The sequence below is a fragment of the Carcharhinus amblyrhynchos genome, chromosome 10 (assembly GCF_965287045.1).
Source record: "Carcharhinus amblyrhynchos chromosome 10, sCarAmb.v2.hapA, whole genome shotgun sequence".
Taxonomy (NCBI): Eukaryota; Metazoa; Chordata; class Chondrichthyes; order Carcharhiniformes; family Carcharhinidae; genus Carcharhinus; species Carcharhinus amblyrhynchos.
The window spans coordinates 68,096,668-68,113,936 of NC_137333.1; the positions used below are offsets into that span (position 1 = coordinate 68,096,668).

A 17,269-nucleotide genomic window follows, 5' to 3' on the forward strand; every position below is an offset into this window, starting at 1 on the left:
ATTGGTCAGCCCTTGATGGCTGTGCCTTCAATTACCTGGGCCCCAAGCTCCTTCCCTACACCTTTCTGCTTCCCTAGCTTGCTTTCCTCCTTTAAGACACTTCTTAAAATCTGCCTCTGACCAAAATGTTACACACTTAATCTAATTTCACCTTATAGAGTTTAGAGTCTGATGTTGTTCTGTTATGCTCCTGTAAAGTGCCTTAGGATGTCAATTTACATTAAAAGCACTATATTATCATCAGTTGAATCTCAAACATGACATGATAAGAAAGCTGACACTTCTATTGCTTGTACTTTAAATTGCTTCTCAACATTGAATATTTTGAGTTTATATGTATCCGTAAAGAGTATTATTTGTTTACAGCTGGCAGAGAAAGCCATCTTCCAGATCAAACAACACAACCCAGTTGGGTTTGGCATTTCCACCTGGCAACTAGAAGAAGCCCAAGTCTTTTGGGGTAAACAGGAACAGAGTCTTTCTCTTGATGTTCTCAAGCAGATGATTTGCAAATTAGAGGTAAATTCAGTAATCTCAAATTGTCCAAACAAAAGAAAAGTCTCAAATGTTTTCTTCCATAGTTAAAAAAAAAGATTGGGGTAGTGATGGTGAAGCCAATAAGTTGCAATATGTTTGGTGAATGCACACAAACAACATTGGCAGTACAGTGCAGATGGTTAATGCTTACTGAGGGTCTACTTATAATTTGCAGGACATTTTGGCAATTGTTAAAGAGGAAGCTGTATTTCAGTGTACATTGTTATACAACAATTAGATTAGGCACTAACTTACAGAATGGAAAATGAAACTCAGTTTTGGAAACAAGAAAACAATTTTACCTTTGCTGACCTTCTGCAAATGAATTGTGGATGAGAAGTCGATGTGGTTGTGTTATTGGACCTGTATCAAACCTGTGTTAGGACCACTTCAGAAACTCTAAGGAAGTTTATGAAATTAGCCTAAATCCCAACTTTTTTTGATTTTGGCATTATGGTGGGCATAAGGTGTTTTGCTCCAGGTATGATTTGATTGACCCACTAGGAAGCTTTTATTAAAACAAACTTTATTTAATAACACAATTAAAATATAACCCAATAAAGCGCAATTTTTACCAATCGAAACTGCTGAAACATGACAAAATATAATTCTTAACAGCTATCTATCTCTTTGGTTCCAATTTAAGCAATATCCCCAAAGACACAAATCCTACTTCAGAACCAATTAGTCCCAAAACAGATATACTCATGCGGATGCTAAATATCTAGCCTTTTAACCCCTCTGGACAGATACAGAAAGATACATGCCTTCTGACTCCCATACAGCTGCTTCCAGAGAAAGATCAAATTTCAAACAACAAAACTTCAGAGAAAGTGACCTATTTTCTGACCGATCCCAGTCTCCAAATCCAGAGAGAAAAAGAGACAGACATAAGCTGTTTCTTCTTTCTACAGCTCCTAAACAGCAACTGAACTGGGTTTCTCTGTGAGCCTTGACCTGCCCAGTCATATGACTTTTCCCAAAGCAAACCCCACTCTGAAAAAAACCCCAGGGAAAAACAGCAACATAACAACCCTGCATTAGACCAGGTTAAAACAAACCTGAACTCCAGCAATTAAGATCAGTGATGCTGCTGCAGTAACAACATGGGCTGCTGGGTAAAGACAAAGTGACACAAATAATAGAATTGACTGCTAAAACAAATTCTGCACAAGAAACATGACACACATACATTTTTAAAGACACAGTATTGTCACATTTGTTCTAGACTAAGTAAGAACTCAGATATGTGGCATCATTCATTACTGCTCTTTGCATCACAACATAATTTTGGAAATTACTTGTGTAGTGTTTGTTATGAAGGGAATGAAAAGGCTTTCAAGAATATTGTGCTAAAATTAAGGTATTTGCTATTAGACTTCCATCAGTATTTAGCTAAGCGGTTATACACTTACACAGGCGGGCAGCACGGTAGCACAGTGGTTAGCACTGTTGCTTCACAGCGCCAGGGACCCGGGTTCGATTCCTGGCTTGGGTCATTGTCTGTGTGGAGTTTGCACGTGCTCCCCACGTCTGCTTGGGTTTCCTCCAAGTGCTCCGGTTTCCTCCCCCATTCTGAAAGACTGCTGGTTTGGTGCATTGACCCGAATAGGAGTTGAACTGTGGCGACTAAGCAAATTTAACTGTAACTGCATTACAAGCTTTACCTGTAACTAATAAATAAATAAACATTTTCTTCACTTCTGATGTTTTAGCATCTTTCTGCTTGTTCTTCTGTGTTATCTCCTTAGACAAACAGCAACGAGTCATTAGTGCCACTGTATGTTGAGTGTTTGCGACTCTGTGGAAACTGGCTGGCAGAAACATGTTTAGAAAGTCCTGGCACCATAATGCAGAAGTATTTAGAAAAGGTGAGAATGAATAGATAGACAATGACTTGTGTGCAGTAGTGACACATTTGGGGAACAAACTGTCTCTCAACCCTAAAATAATGAAACTAATGCAGACCAAAAAAAGGTCTATTTAATAACTCTTCTCTGCAGTCCTTTTCTCTCTAAACAAACCTGAGTTTGTATACTTAACTATTTTGACATCTTCAGCCTGTAACAGGTATTAGAGTGCCTATTTATTGCCATTTGTTTTATCAGGCTGTTACTCTTGCTGTTCAACACAAGGACACAGTTCACACTGGGAAGATGGAAGCATTTTTATCATTGGCACGTTTCTCAGATGCACAATACCAGAGTATTGATAATTACATGAAATCATCTGAGTTTGAAAACAAACGTGCACTTCTTCAGAATGCCAAAGAGGAAATCCATTTGATCAAAGAACACAAATTTCAAACTAATAGGTAAGAAAACGTGAAAACCATTTCTCATGAAGATAACTAACGTGCATACTTGACAAAACAGTGTAACATAGTCCTTCGAAATTTATTGCATTGCATCTATCCGCTGATTAATTTGGTCTCCTACATTCTACTCTCTAAACTGGAGGTCTGCTACCCACTCCCCATCACTTCTGTGTGCACAGACCTACGTTCAAATCATTTATTGGATGTGAGCATCACTGGTTAGGCCAGCATTTATTGTCCATTCCTAATTGCCTTCTCAGAGGGCATTTAAGAGTCAACTACATTGCTGTAGGTCTGGAACCACATGTAGACCAAATAAGGTAAGGATGGCAGAGTAGTGAATCTAATTCACTCACATCCCATGGAAGTTTGAAAAAAACATTTTGGTTTCCTTATTTAAAGAAGTATATACTTGCATTTGAGACAGTCAGCTCACTTGTCTAATTCCTGGGTTGAAAGGTTTATCTTATAAGGAACAGCTAGGCCTATACACGTTGGAATTTAGAAGAATGAGAGGTGATTTTATTAAATTGTAGAAGATAGTGAGAGGACTTGACAGGGTAGATACTGAGAGGGTGTTTCCCACTGTGGGGGAATCTAGAACTTAGAGGGCATGATGAGGAATTTCTTCTCAAAATATCGTTAATCTTTGGAATTCTCTACCCTAAAGAGTTGTGGAGGATGGGTAATTGTGTTTATTGAACACATATTGTGTTTTCTGTGTAACGGCGTTCATGTCCTATAAATTATTACATTGCACAGCTGTATTCCTTCATTCCATTACAAGATTGTTGTTTTATTAAAAAGTGAAATAATCCATGCCCTTTCAATTCACCAAGCACCACTGAGGATTTTTTTAATACTCTGTCTTCATATCAGGTGTTGATGCATTGATATAATTCATAGGATTGTTAAAGCAGTTTCAAAAGGAACCCAGTGAATTAAATTCAAAGATTGGTTTGGGATAGGAACAGGAATTGTATAATCCACAGAAGTCTGAATGCTGATGGCATTCATTACTCCTAAGTTAGTCAAACTAAATTTAAACATGGAGCAAATCTGTGACAGGACAAGCAACTGATTTTCCATAGGCTCAGGAAGAGAAATCCCAGGGATGTTTCCTGCTGGAATTCTCCAGCAGTAACTATCCTATTGTCCTGGATAGTGAAAGGGGTAATTATAAGAGACCGAAACGAAAGAAAATGCAGAGAGCAAAACCGTCTGAAAGTTTGGGGGGGAAAAGCTTTCCTCAGTTGATTTTTGACACGTTCTGAATATTTTCTATTTGGTAGATATGTGGTGAAAGTACAAAGAGAATGTGAATTAGATGAACGAGCAATGTGTGCATTGCAAGAGGATCGCAAGCAGTTTCTCTGTAAAGCAGTGGAGAACTACATCAATTGCTTGCAGAGTGGAGAGGAACATGACATGCGCATCTTTAGACTCTGCTCCTTGTGGCTTGAAAATTCAAATGTTCCGGAAGTAAACAAAAGCATGAAGGTAACTCTGGTAACTTGTATGAAGGTCTGGTAACTCTGCTGATCTTCTGATGACAAGTTGTTAAGATGCCTTTCAGGAGAGGGATTTATTCCTTTCTGTTCTCCATTTCATATTTGCTTGAAAGGTTTGTCTTATAAGGAACGGTGTGTTATTTTGTCCTACTAAAGTACAATAACTTTTATTATGGTCGAACATGAGAGATTTTAAATAACCTTTACTGAATTCTTTTTATACTTTGTAATTTTAAAGTTAGTACATTAGTGACTGCCAATTTTAGCCACACAAATTAAAATGTAAGAAAGCTTGCAATAAGTCGTAGCTATTTGCGCTGTGAAACCGATGCCCTCCCTACATGGCATGAAGTCATCTCTGGCTTGGACTTCACCACCTCATCTCATGAGGAAATCCTTTCTGACCTCCAGTGTTGTTGTGAAGATAGTAGCTTGTTCGCAACACATTAGATTTTAAAGAAGTGTGCTAATACGCTTGTCAAGATGCACTACGCCACTTGGAAATTAATACAGTAATGTGTATAGTTGATAATTTTGGTAATGTAGGGAATATGGCAACCACTTTGCATGCAGCAAACTCCCACAAACAGCAGTGTGAAAATGACGAGATAATTTGTTTCTGTCATGTTTGTTGAGGAATGAATATTGGCCAGGACGCTGAGGATAACTCCCATATTGTTTGAAATAGTGCCACACACCCAGCAAGACAGGTCGGATCTTAATTTAATGCATCATCTGAAGCTGGCACTTCTGACAGTGCAGCAGTTGCTTGCACTGCATTGGAGTCTCAACCTTGATTTTTCTGTTAAAGTTCTGGAATGAGATTTGAGCTTTAAATCTTGTCACTCAGAGGCAACATTGCTACCAACTGAGCGATGGCGGACATAATAACTGAAGCATCAACATAGAACCATAGAAAATTCCAGTTATTCCCACTATGCCAACCTTCCCCCATACAAATTATTTTCTCTTTCAAGAATTTAATCCGATTACCTTTTGAAGTTTACAACTGAATCCATATACATCATCCTGCCAGGCAGCGCATTCCAATTCTTAACCATTTGTTGCACACATGAACACTATCAATAACATGTCATATATCTTCTGATGAATGCTAGCAGACTGCTTAATCATCAATCATATTCTTAATGATCCTTTTGGTTGAAAGTACCATGTGTTTCAGATCCTTTATTAAGATGACATTTTGCACCAAAGACTGCCTAAACCAACTTGCAGTTTAAGACCTCATCTTGGCCACCTTGGAGGTTCTTTAGCACCTAATGTATCCAAAGAAATTCACTTTTGTCACACCACTGCATCCCCTCACCAAGTTGCCTTAAACAAGTAATGTGGAATATACTTTGCACAACAGGAAGGACTAAAAAGCATTCTTATCTTTTTTGACTTCCTTTTTTAACAGAAAGCTGTGGAAAAGATTCCGTCGTACAAGTTTTTACCTTTAATGTACCAGCTGGCTGCTCGCATGGGAACAAAGATGCCAGGAGGGCAAAAGTTTCATGAAGTATTAAACAAGGTACTCTGTTTTTGGATGACAACGTGCTATTGCAATTACAGCCAAGAAAAAATGTTCCTGGGACCTTATAATTTATTTTTCTGAAGGTGACAATTTTCTCCATCAGATAGATACATTTCTAATAGATTTCTGGATGGTTCAATCAGGGGTTCCCAAAATTCAGAGGCAGAATATCAACTGTTGACTTTGGTAGAACAGCACTTTCTCCCACCCTATTCAATAACTTTTGTATGCCCCACCCCCAAAACCCTACACTCTCTTCTCTCTATCTCTGATGGGTTGTACCAATTTTAACTATTAAAATGGGACCACATTAGATAACAACTGGATTAAATGCTGCTGTTGATCCCTGTTTGCATGCAAAATTCTATATAAGATCTTAAAACTTGTGCAATTTTTTTATATCTAGGCAGCACAGTGGTTAGCACTGCTGCTTCGCAGCCCCAGGGAGCTGGATTCAATTCTGGCCTCAGGTCACTGTCTGTGTGAAGTTTGCACATTCTCCCTGTGTCTGTGTGGGTTTCCTCTGGGTGCCCCAGTTTCCTCCCAGAGTCCAAAGATGTGTGCATTAGGTTGATTGGCCATGCTAAATTGCCAATGGGGTTAGCCGGATAAATATGTGGGATTAAGGGTATAGGGCCTGGTTGGGATTATGGTTGGCGCAGACTTGATGAGCCGTATGGTCGCCTTCTGTACTGTAGGGATTCTTTGATTCATCTTAACTAGTGCAAATTCTGGAAATATTTATTGTTACTCAGTAGAATTATTCAGTTCATAGTCACCTGTTTCCTGACTAATCATAGGTAAGGCAGCATGGTCTTGCATTATTTTTAGTTCAATATTTTTGATCTGCAATCTAATTCTCTTCTAAATATGTTTTGGGACAAAATCAAAAAATGTATTTCTTTCATAAAATTGTTTTGATGAAAACTTTGTGAAAGGTTGTTGGTAAGAAGGTCATTGTCCTACATTTATAGCTACAGCTACTATTTGCTGCACTGATCAATTCCTGATTGCAGCTGGACTGTCAAAGAAAGAGGGAGCAATAGTGAGCTTCTTCCTTACAGGAAATGGTCAAATTGAATAGCAATTTGACCCTGTTAGGCATACTGGGAGAATGTTGGGAACAGCAATATTGTATGGGATTCAGGAAGGATAAAATGGGAGCAGAGAGTTTTTGCCAACATAACAAGAAGAGGAAATAAAATAATTTATCACTTTCAAGGCGTTTAGACAGGTTGAATTAGTTTTGAAAAACTTTTGTTATAACCGTGGCTGGGATTTTACCAATCCCTAAAGATGGGCAGAGAGGTGAGAGGTCAGGAAAGGAGCACAACAACTTCCCACCACCGCAAGATGTTTTGAACAATGGGAATGGTGTTAGATTGGCTGCCTTCCGAAAGAAGGCAGGTGGCCAATTAATCCAACTAAATGGTCTACTTGGCCGGTTTACAGTCCCATTGCTATGTTACTGGTATCGGAACAGCCGCCCCATGGGTGGGAAGACCACCAGGTACATAAAGGTAGGCACCCTGTGGTTATCCAGGTAGTGTTGTCAAGGGGTGGGGGGTTTCCTTTTATGAATGCTCGATGGCCCAAAGCCTGGCAGCTTTGACACTGCTGTTGGAGCTTTTACCCCTCTAGTGTCTAGGGCCAAATTCAGAAATGTCCTTCTCCACATTCAATACGAAGGTGTCCTCTTCCCCTCTTTGCAATCCCAGCAGTGGCTTTTATACCAGTGGTGCTGCCAGTCCTCTGATTGGGTTTGGGATCCACATTTAATCCCGGCAGCAAGAAGTAAAATTCCAGCCTGTGTTTCCTTCAGAGATTTCCAATTCGTGATTTCACAATAGATGCTCATAATTTTGCTTTCTATTAATACCACAGCTAATTGGAAGAACTTCATTGGATCATCCACATCATACGCTATTTATTATCTTGGCTTTATCCAATGCAAACAAGGATGACATTCTTGGAAAACCTGAAGTGTTGAAGAGAGGGAAACATACAAAAAAAGAGATGTCTCATCTGGATCAGGTTTGTTGGTGAAACATGAATGATCAAAACAAAATTAATATTCTGGGCTCCATCATTTGTGTTAGGCAGGTTTGTCATTTCCGAGCACACAATTGATCAGTCTGTCTCATTCATGGCATCTGGAGAATTAGAACTGTGACAGGGAGCTGTGCTTCCTGCTATGCTTCAAATACCCTTACTATGCAGGGCATAAACGAGTAGTCATGGCCAGACAAGAAGCAAAAGCCAAAAAAAGAAAAAAACTTGTATTTACAAAGTGCCTTTTACGCTTTCAAGGTGTTCCAGTCTTTCACAGTGAATGAGTTGTTTTTCAGATGTAGTCACTGACATAGACCAGCATAGCAACCAACTTTTGTCAATATTTTCCCACAAATTGGAGAAATTACTAATTAATCCATTTTGGTGATGTTAATATGGACCGAGATGTCGGAGTGAAATTCCTCACTATCCTTTGAATGGTGTTACTGGGTTTTTTATAATCATTTGGGTAGTCAGTCATCTCCCCTGACAAGTGGTACCTTCAACAATGCAGAACTTCCTCAGCATTACACTGGAATATTTGCTTAGATTATCCTGCTCAAGTCCTGGTGCATGAACTCAGGACTCTGACTTACAGGGTCCATACTTATAGGCTGTGCCATGTTAGTCAGTTAAACTGTAGCAGAACCCACTTGACTTCTTGTTGTATCTTGATTCTTGACTTGGGTGAACAAGATGTATTCCAGTGGGGCGAGAATGTGTACTCTGTACTGGGTAAACAAAAGCTCCACCTGTGTGGATTTTTGTAACTTAGTCTGAAGTGTCTTGCATATGATTGTGGGGTTTGACATGGGTGACACCATCCTCCAAAGTTTTACTTTTAATGAAAAAAATGTGCCAATTAATTTCATTTGTGACCTACCACAAATCTGTATTTTGAAGTTTAAGGTATTTTTCACACTTGCAAGAGTACTGGTATTTCATAGGTGGGAAATCTATTATAATAATATTCAGTTCTTATCCATCCAGAATGTTTTGATTGATCTGTTTAAGGGGTGTGTGGGTTGGCAGGTTTATTTGGTGGGAGGTGTCTGGTGCAAGCCAGAGGCACCTGGGATGTGCTGAGGATTGGACCTGATGCATGTGTGGCAGCACTGATGGGGCGGGGGAGATGTTGATGGAAAATGAAAGCAGCAGAAGATATCGGGAGCCCAACAGTAGAAGTTACCCTGGCTGGAGAGATTGCTTCCATGAGGGATGGAGTCAGATTGATGGGAGAAATGAAATGGCATGGAAGGAGTGGATGAGATGATGAAGTTGGTCAAGAGCAGCAAAATGGCAGGGCAGTTATTTGATATAATTTATTATTCCATGCTATTCCTTGTGCTAAGATTCACTAGACTTGAACTAAAAGATTTTATAACAGCTGTCAAGTGAATTAAAAGAATACATTTTTGTTGATTCTGGAGATGAAAGAGATGATAACAGTCTCCAGTAAACCTCCAGAGTTTTTACACAGTCTAATTCTCTGACCATGCGACTGCATAAATCTAGACTCAAGGAAGGAGCAGTTATGAAATTTGAATCCTAAAGAAGGATTTTATTAAGAACAAGATCAGCAGTTAGGAAGCTTAGATTCTGAAATTGTAATAGGTAGATTTCAAGGGCATACGTGTTACTTGAGGAATTTTATTCCTGCATTTTCAGCCCAGGAGAAAGCAATTCCCAATAATACTTCATATTTATGACTGATTCTTGACAAAATTTGTATTTGTGTTCCAAGGCCAGCTTAATGTCATTTTTGTTTTCCACCATGCAAAACTTTAACTCTTATAATCTTTGGTGAAGGAATAACTAAATTAAAGAAGTACTGTTGCAGTAAAGATACTAATCTGATCTCTACCAGATCCCTTTCAGCCACTATTCAGTTACATATCATTGCATTGCTGCTTTGCTTTAGGAAAGAATGGATGCTGCAAGCAATATAATAAACACAGTGAGAAAATCTAAAGCTAAAATGGTGCAGGATATTGAGAAATTGTGTGATGCCTTAATCACCCTTGCAAACATGGATGCTACTAAATGGAAGATGGAGAGAAGTAAGTATTCATTGAATAAAAGTAATATATTGTTTAATAACCCTGGTTTTAAACTTGACAGACATGAATATCTGAAAATCCAATCCATGCCGAAGGAAGAGTAATTGTTTTAAATCAGTCATGCTGAGCCCTGATATTAAAGATATCCATTGAGTATTGGATTCTTGAAGTGGTTTACTTCATTTTCATCTTTCAAGCTGTTTTTGCCCCTCTCATGTAAAAGATGATGAGCTTACCCAGTCTTGTTACCACCACAAGAGAAGTAGTATAATTCAACTAAATGTTGTTGCTGGAAAAGGGTATCTGTAAGGCTTTCCCGGGTTCCTTGTGCTCAAGCATTTGTCAAGTATGAAGGGGGTTTCAAAGCATGGAGGTGATTTTAGATACCCTCACCTCTTAAAAGCATTCTGATTTTTGGCATGGTCACCCGTTTAGAGAAAAGAAGCAAAGAAAAACTTTGGAAAGGCTTCATTTTGGAGATTATATGTAGTTAAATATATTATTTGTGGTCTTTTGAAGGAATTGGTGTGAGATTTCTCTTGTTTCATGCTTTCCTGTATCCCTAATTTTTCAGATAATTAATCACTTCAGTAAAACAGTTCTTTAATTAGTTTTATTCTCTCCAATTACAGAAGCCATTGACATTCCTTCAACACAGCCCATCACAAAATTAAAAGATCTTGATGAAGTTGTTATTCCCACCATGGATCTCAAGGTAAGCCAGAAATGTATCTCATTTGAGAGGAATCCAGTCAATAATGCTGTAGAACAACTCAAAAGCCCTGCACAAATCGGTCCTTTTAAATTATCATGTGCACAGTCACATAGAAATGTTTAAAGGGGCAAATATTTAAATAAATCACTGGCAAATCAAAAAAAAGAGGGAACTTTGATCTTGGCCCTCAATTTATGGAGTCGATTTGTGTGCTTCTTCCTTCCAGCATTAGTTACATCCTTACGGTAATTACACTGGAACCAAGATTTCTTTTAAGATTACATATTGTTATATGAAACCATTCAGCCATTGTTGTTTGATTTTGTAATGGACACAACTGTATACAAATAAGGATGCAGATTTTTCTTCTGTCTCAGTTCCTTCATAGCATTGTTTAGATGCCAGTATTGTGCTGCAATATTTGTGAATCCTTACCTATATTGTAACTATAGCTTTAGTCTCTTACACCAGATTGATTTCTATACTTAGCTTTGAAATTCAAATTGGAATTGGATCAGGTGGGGTTGGGTCTGTATTAATGAAAGGAAAACCATTTTAAATAGCCACGAACAGGATTTGGATGAGAGAGTTAGTAGAAGGGTTAAAGCATTTTATCATTTTCATATTTTTGTCTGCATTTTTTTTCATTCATTTCCTAACAGTAGGTTACCAGCTGAGAGTGCAGTAACTATCTGCCAATTTTAACTCGAACAATGCCCAAAAACTCTTTAATTTTTTTTTCCTCCCCAACTTCAAAGGTTGGGTTTGAGTTCCCTGCAGGAGTGACACTAGACTGATTTAATCAATTAATGGAACTGGTTGATCTGTGAGCTTGTAAAACCTTTTCAGCTATTTGGTAAATGCCTTACTTTTGTGCATAACAACTTATAAAGTGCACAAGAAAAGGCAACGAGTTTGCTTGTAAAATCTTCTCCGTTTTGTTTTGGTAGTATAAATGCTAACCTTTGTTCATTAGCATAATAATTATGCAAAATAGTTAAGGCAAGCATTTCACCATTTAGAAAAGATGGACTTTAGCAACTCCCTGAAGTTACAATGTCCTGCACCATTCACTCCACTTTTCACATTGACCATGTCCGTTTCTTTATTGGATTCGACCTATGATTTTAAGAAATAAATGATGAGGACTTCTCTAAAAGTGTATTAAAATATATGTTACAGCCAAGTATAGAAGCTTTAACTGTGCATTAGATGAGTTTTCTACAGTCAGGCAGTGCCTGATACTGTCACTATGGCTACAAAAAACTGTCCACTGAAGCATTTCAGTTTGATGAGCACTTCATACTGACTGATTCCTGATCAGATGGGCAATTGCTTATATTTCAGAAGTATTTGTCACTTTTGTTTATGTAGTTATTTATTTGAGTTAAAATTTCAATGGTTCTTTCTTAGGCAATCTGATAGAACTGCATGAATGCTCCTGCATCATTGCATTTTTTTTATCCTCAAAGTTCTTTAGTTAAAGTTTTCGTTGTCGATGTTTCATTGCTTTGTAGAAGGAATGCATAGATTAGGGGTGAATTTTGAGGGAAACCCCAAAGTGCTTTATTGCACCCATACCAAATTTAAAGTACTTGTGTGAATTTTCAGTAGCAAGTTACAAATTGCTTGAACTTTTTGTGTATTTTCAGGTTGATCCATCTGGAAAATATGAAAATACGATAACTGTGAAATCGTTCAGGCCTCAATTTCGCTTAGCAGGAGGAGTGAATCTTCCAAAAATTATTGATTGCGTGGGGTCAGATGGGAAGGAGAGAAGGCAATTAGTCAAGGTAATTTATAATGGTGGGGAACAAAAGGTTTTGCGTGCATCTTTTAGAACTACTGGAAAATTTGAATACACAAAAGTGAGATGTCGAGAATAATTTTAACAGTCCAATGCCGATTGGGAAGGGTGGAGGGTTAAATTGGTACGTGCAAAAAGCCGACCTATAATGGACCACGAATGCACCAACGTCCTATTTAACTGGTTGGTTTGAAATTGACTGAATAACTTGCTGTAGAAAGGTAGTAGCACTGTGCTTCATTTGGGATCTGTTTGAATTTAACCGCTGCGGACTGGTTTCCCAGGACTTGCGAAACTCACTGTCTTCCTTCTGTAGGCTTTTCCACCTTGCAGCCAGCCAGCTTTCATCTGACCAGCTGCCATACAGGAAACTGAGTGAATAAAATTCTCATGAGGTTTTTCTGTCAAATTTTGGCATGTCACTTACATTCCCAATATTTCCAGGATTCCTGGCTGCAGATATGTTTCCCCACACCCTTTCTATAAATGTTAAAACCGTAGATTCTAGTGATATCACTTGTTTTATTCATCCATAACTGGCGACACGGACAAAGTCAGCATTTATTGCCCATCCCCAATTGCTCCTTTGAGAATGCCGTAAGACTTGGGTCACTGGACAAGAACAGAAGATTTCCTTCCCTAAAGGACATCAGTGAAACTGATGGTGGTTACTTGGTCACTGTTTATGCGATAAAGCAATAACCAAAATAAAACCATTCACAGTCATCACCTATAGAAATTCCATGATGTATTTTAATGTAGAATCAGTTTAAGTTGACATTTATGATTCAGCTGGTGCCTGATTCTTGATAGCAATTCCTAATATTTTCCCATGGCTTGTTAAAACTTAGTTGCTTAATGACTGGCCCAGTCATTAACATTGTCTTCACAGAATCATAGTGTAGGTGGCCCTTTGGCCCATTGAGTATGCACTGACACACGATCTCCCACCTAATCCCATATACCAGCACTTGGTCTAAAGCCTTGAATGTTATGACAGGCCAAATGGTTATGCAGGTACTTTTTAAAGAATGTGAGGCAACTCGCCTCTACCACCGTCCCAGACAGCGCATCCAGACCATCACCAGCCTCGGGGTAGAAAGGTTTTTCCTCACAACCTTCTGCCCCTCACCTTGAACCTGTGTCCTCCCCTGATTGACCCTTCAACTAAGGGGAACAGCTGCTCCCTATCCACACTGTCCATGCCCCTCATAATCTTGTACACCTCGATCAGGTTTCCCCTTGGTCCCCCCTGCTTCAGTGAAAACAACCCATGTCTTTACAACCTTTCTTTCTAACGTAAATGTTCCACCCCAGGCAGCATCCTGATGAATCTCCTCTGCACCCCCTCCAGTACAATCACATCCTTCTGATAATATGGCGACCAGAACTGCACACAGTATTCTAGCTGTGGTCTCAACAAAGTTCTACACAACTCCAACATGACTTCCCTGCTTTTAAAATCTATGCCTCGAGTGATGAAAGCAAATGTCCCATATGCCTTTTTCACCGCCCTACTAACATGTCTTGCGGGGCAGAAGACAACACTTCCTATTCTGATCTGACTGACTGCTAATTATTGTCAAATTAAAATACGTTTTGTACAGCCATTGAGTTGAAATTGCCTAGAATCACTTCCCTTGTGATTGATCAGGAGAAACTTTAATTCCAAAATGGCAGCCGCACAATTGTTTTTTCACACAAATTACATAGCCTAAATCAAAATGAAAAAAAAAGGCTTTTCACTGCATACAAGTGACTTTTTACTTTGGGACTGTGCTGTAGGGGCCATTTTGTTTAGCTGCTGGCCTCTACAACAACATGAGCAGTTCATTCACTTCACTGTAGATTCAATTAACCAAATCGTTACTGAGTCAGGAATAAACTGAAAAGTTTGGAGGAGATGCTGGGCTACCCAGGATATTTCATCAAGTATGTATCTTAATAGGCCCAACTGAAAACAGTGTTTGTTAAGAGCAGGTATACTTCGACCCTTCAACAGGTCCCAGGATACCTGAGAGAAAAGGGGATAGTTCCCATGGTAACTGAAGACTTTGACAGCTCCTATTCTGATGCTGTTGCTGAACTTTCTTTGCGACATTGGAACAGTTCCAACATTCTAGCCCAACATCAGCTGTTTATCACAAATGTACTCATGTAAGGCACAATGCTCCTCCCTCAATTATGCTAATACTTCCATCGCCGTAGAGTTTTTGTTTCAGGCAGCCAGGAGGCTCATTCCAAATATCTTCCAACAATTAAATCAATTGAATAACACCAAATAATAAAAAAAAATCTTGAAATATTTAATCTTGTTAAATGTTTGACTACTGCTTGTGTTTATTAGGCAGCTGAATTCACTGCTTACTGTCCCTTTTATGTAGAGTAAGCTTCCCAATTTTGGTGTTAAAGTTGAAAACTATCAATAAAACTTTTACAATCACAATGAGCTTGAATTATTTTATTGTTGCTTTCAATCAAAATTTTAATTTGCATAAAATCCAACAAATCTTCAAAGCAAGAGTTTTGTTTATTCTGGCCAATTCATTGCCTGGTCCTAACCTTTCTTGCCTTGCCTCACTCTGCCATTTAACCTTCCTCACCTGTGGTTTCTTTTGATAATGTGTGTGGTGGTGTCCTGTGGCATTCATGTGCTGCTGCCCAAAAGTAAACAGCCCCTGGTCTGGATGCAAACTGCAGTCTCCCATTTAAGTACTCCTCATTGCAACATTCACATTTTAGAAAGATTCGGTGCAGATTAGCATTGTAGTGGCAAAAAAGGTTTCCTTTAGTTAAAATCTAGAACACTATACAAGTCCCAAAATGATACAAAATGTGAACTTAACTGCCATGACCAAACTGCTGATCCTCGGAGCGCAGGTGACAAAATCCTTGAACAAGGAGGTGTTTAGAGGTGGGATGAAGCACAGGAAGGAACCAAGCAGCAACAGTTTCCTTATAAGAGGTTATGGAGAATGAGAGAGTGTCTCTCCCAGGCTATACTTGTGAACCTCCATAAAGTGATCTGAATACAATTAGTAGACTGGGAGAAGACTGTTTGTACTTGGGGAACCCTGCCTGATTTTATTTTGCCTGCAGCTTCCAAGTGCTAGTGTCAATTTAAGCACTAACCCTGTTATTCAGCTTGATCTAGGTACTGATTTTTAATGAATTGGTTCCCATTATCATACCTTTTTGTTCAAGAATGTTAAGCAGTAACCTTAATTGGTAACGAATCTTTCTGAAGTGAAAATGGCAAATTGCAGCAAAATTCGAAAGGTAATGCAAGACTAGGTTGTAAAAGAGTCAGAATAAACAGTCCTGGTGCTTATAAGCCTTGCATACACCTTTCCCAGCCATATCGTTCCAATGAGCTCTTCACTATTCAAGCTCTGACCTATTGTGCATTCCTCCTAACACTGGTAGCCACGCCTTCAGCCGCCTAAGCCCCATAGCAAACATCTCAGCCCCCTCATTTTGCCTGGAATCCTTCCCTTAAATCCTCCACTTCCCTCTCCCTTTTTACAGTCTCATCAAATCCAAGTCTTTGGTTACCCTTATAACATCGTCTCCTTTGGCTTGGCATTAAAGGTGCTATAAATGCAAAATATCACACCAATTGACAAGGTGCAGACAATGCACTATAGAGTTTGTAGCCAGTGATGAACCCAATTTGGTTGTACCTTTTTCCTCCAGGGGCGAGATGACCTACGACAGGACGCTGTCATGCAGCAGGTTTTTCAAATGTGTAATGCGCTTTTGCAGAAGAATGCAGATACCAGAAAGAGGAAGCTGACTATCCGCACATACAAGGTAATCTATATAATACTTATTACAATGGATGGCATATTGGGTGATAAATTCTGACTAATGGGCTTTCAATCACCTTTCATTACTTTCTCCCATGATTCAGCACCTATTGTTCCTGTTTCTTCTTTGTAAAACTTCAGAACATTTTCTACACACAAGTCCAAGTTGTTGCATTTGCTGCTTTAATTTCTTTCCTATTGCCCACCAGCCCAAACTACTTCCCATTTCCCCTCCTAGCCTGCCTCTGACTTCTTACTTCCAGTTTCTCTTCCAATTTCTGCATGCTCTTATCTATCAAATGACTTCCTTTCTCCAATTCTCATTAAATTGCAAACAATTCAACTTCCTTTGCTATTCCCCATGCTGGTTCTCTTTACTAAGACACTCTCCCACTATCTTTCACAATGCACCAATCGTCCCCCCTCTTCAAACTAACTTACTATTCACCACTCCATCTCTCAGATCGGTGCCTCTCTCTCGCAACTCTTGAAGTCCTCTACTCAGTTGGCTGCCCCTTCCATAGCACTTCAAATAGTTTCAACAAAAGTCAAAAACATATTTTGTGACTGGCTATGATGCAATTGTTCTGCTGCCTTTGACACAGTCAGCCGCATTGTCCATCTCCAATGGCTCTCCTGTTTTCCAATTGGATGAGATTTTTCTTAACTTGGTTCCATTCTTACCTATCCAATCATAGTCAGAGCATCTCTAGCAATGGCTTCTCCATTACGTTTCATTCCTTATCCCTCTTCTTGTTGATCCATGTTGGTTTTCAATTTCACAATGCTATGAATTATAAATTTTCCTCATGTTCAACCCTCTCTTTGGGCTGGATTTTTGCAGAGGCAGGGATACTGCAGGCCTGTTAAAATAGTGGCTGAGATCTGATTCTGAGATTCTGAGTCATGGATCACAGCTCCTCA

At 39.0% G+C, this 17,269-nt stretch overlaps 1 protein-coding gene across 3 annotated transcripts in view; it reads left to right on the forward strand.

Moving 5' to 3' along the window:
• Positions 1-17,269, forward strand: part of atm (ATM serine/threonine kinase) — a 140,347-nt gene that overhangs the window by 98,819 nt on the left and 24,259 nt on the right. For all 3 annotated transcript variants that reach the window (XM_080197258.1, XM_080197256.1, XM_080197257.1), the window contains exons 47-56: positions 367-519; positions 2,289-2,408; positions 2,646-2,851; positions 4,147-4,354; positions 5,786-5,899; positions 7,787-7,936; positions 9,876-10,014; positions 10,647-10,729; positions 12,382-12,522; positions 16,233-16,349. In XM_080197258.1, coding sequence (XP_080053384.1) covers positions 367-519; positions 2,289-2,408; positions 2,646-2,851; positions 4,147-4,354; positions 5,786-5,899; positions 7,787-7,936; positions 9,876-10,014; positions 10,647-10,729; positions 12,382-12,522; positions 16,233-16,349 — 1,431 coding nt within the window. The remainder of the gene's footprint in view (positions 1-366; positions 520-2,288; positions 2,409-2,645; positions 2,852-4,146; positions 4,355-5,785; positions 5,900-7,786; positions 7,937-9,875; positions 10,015-10,646; positions 10,730-12,381; positions 12,523-16,232; positions 16,350-17,269) is intronic.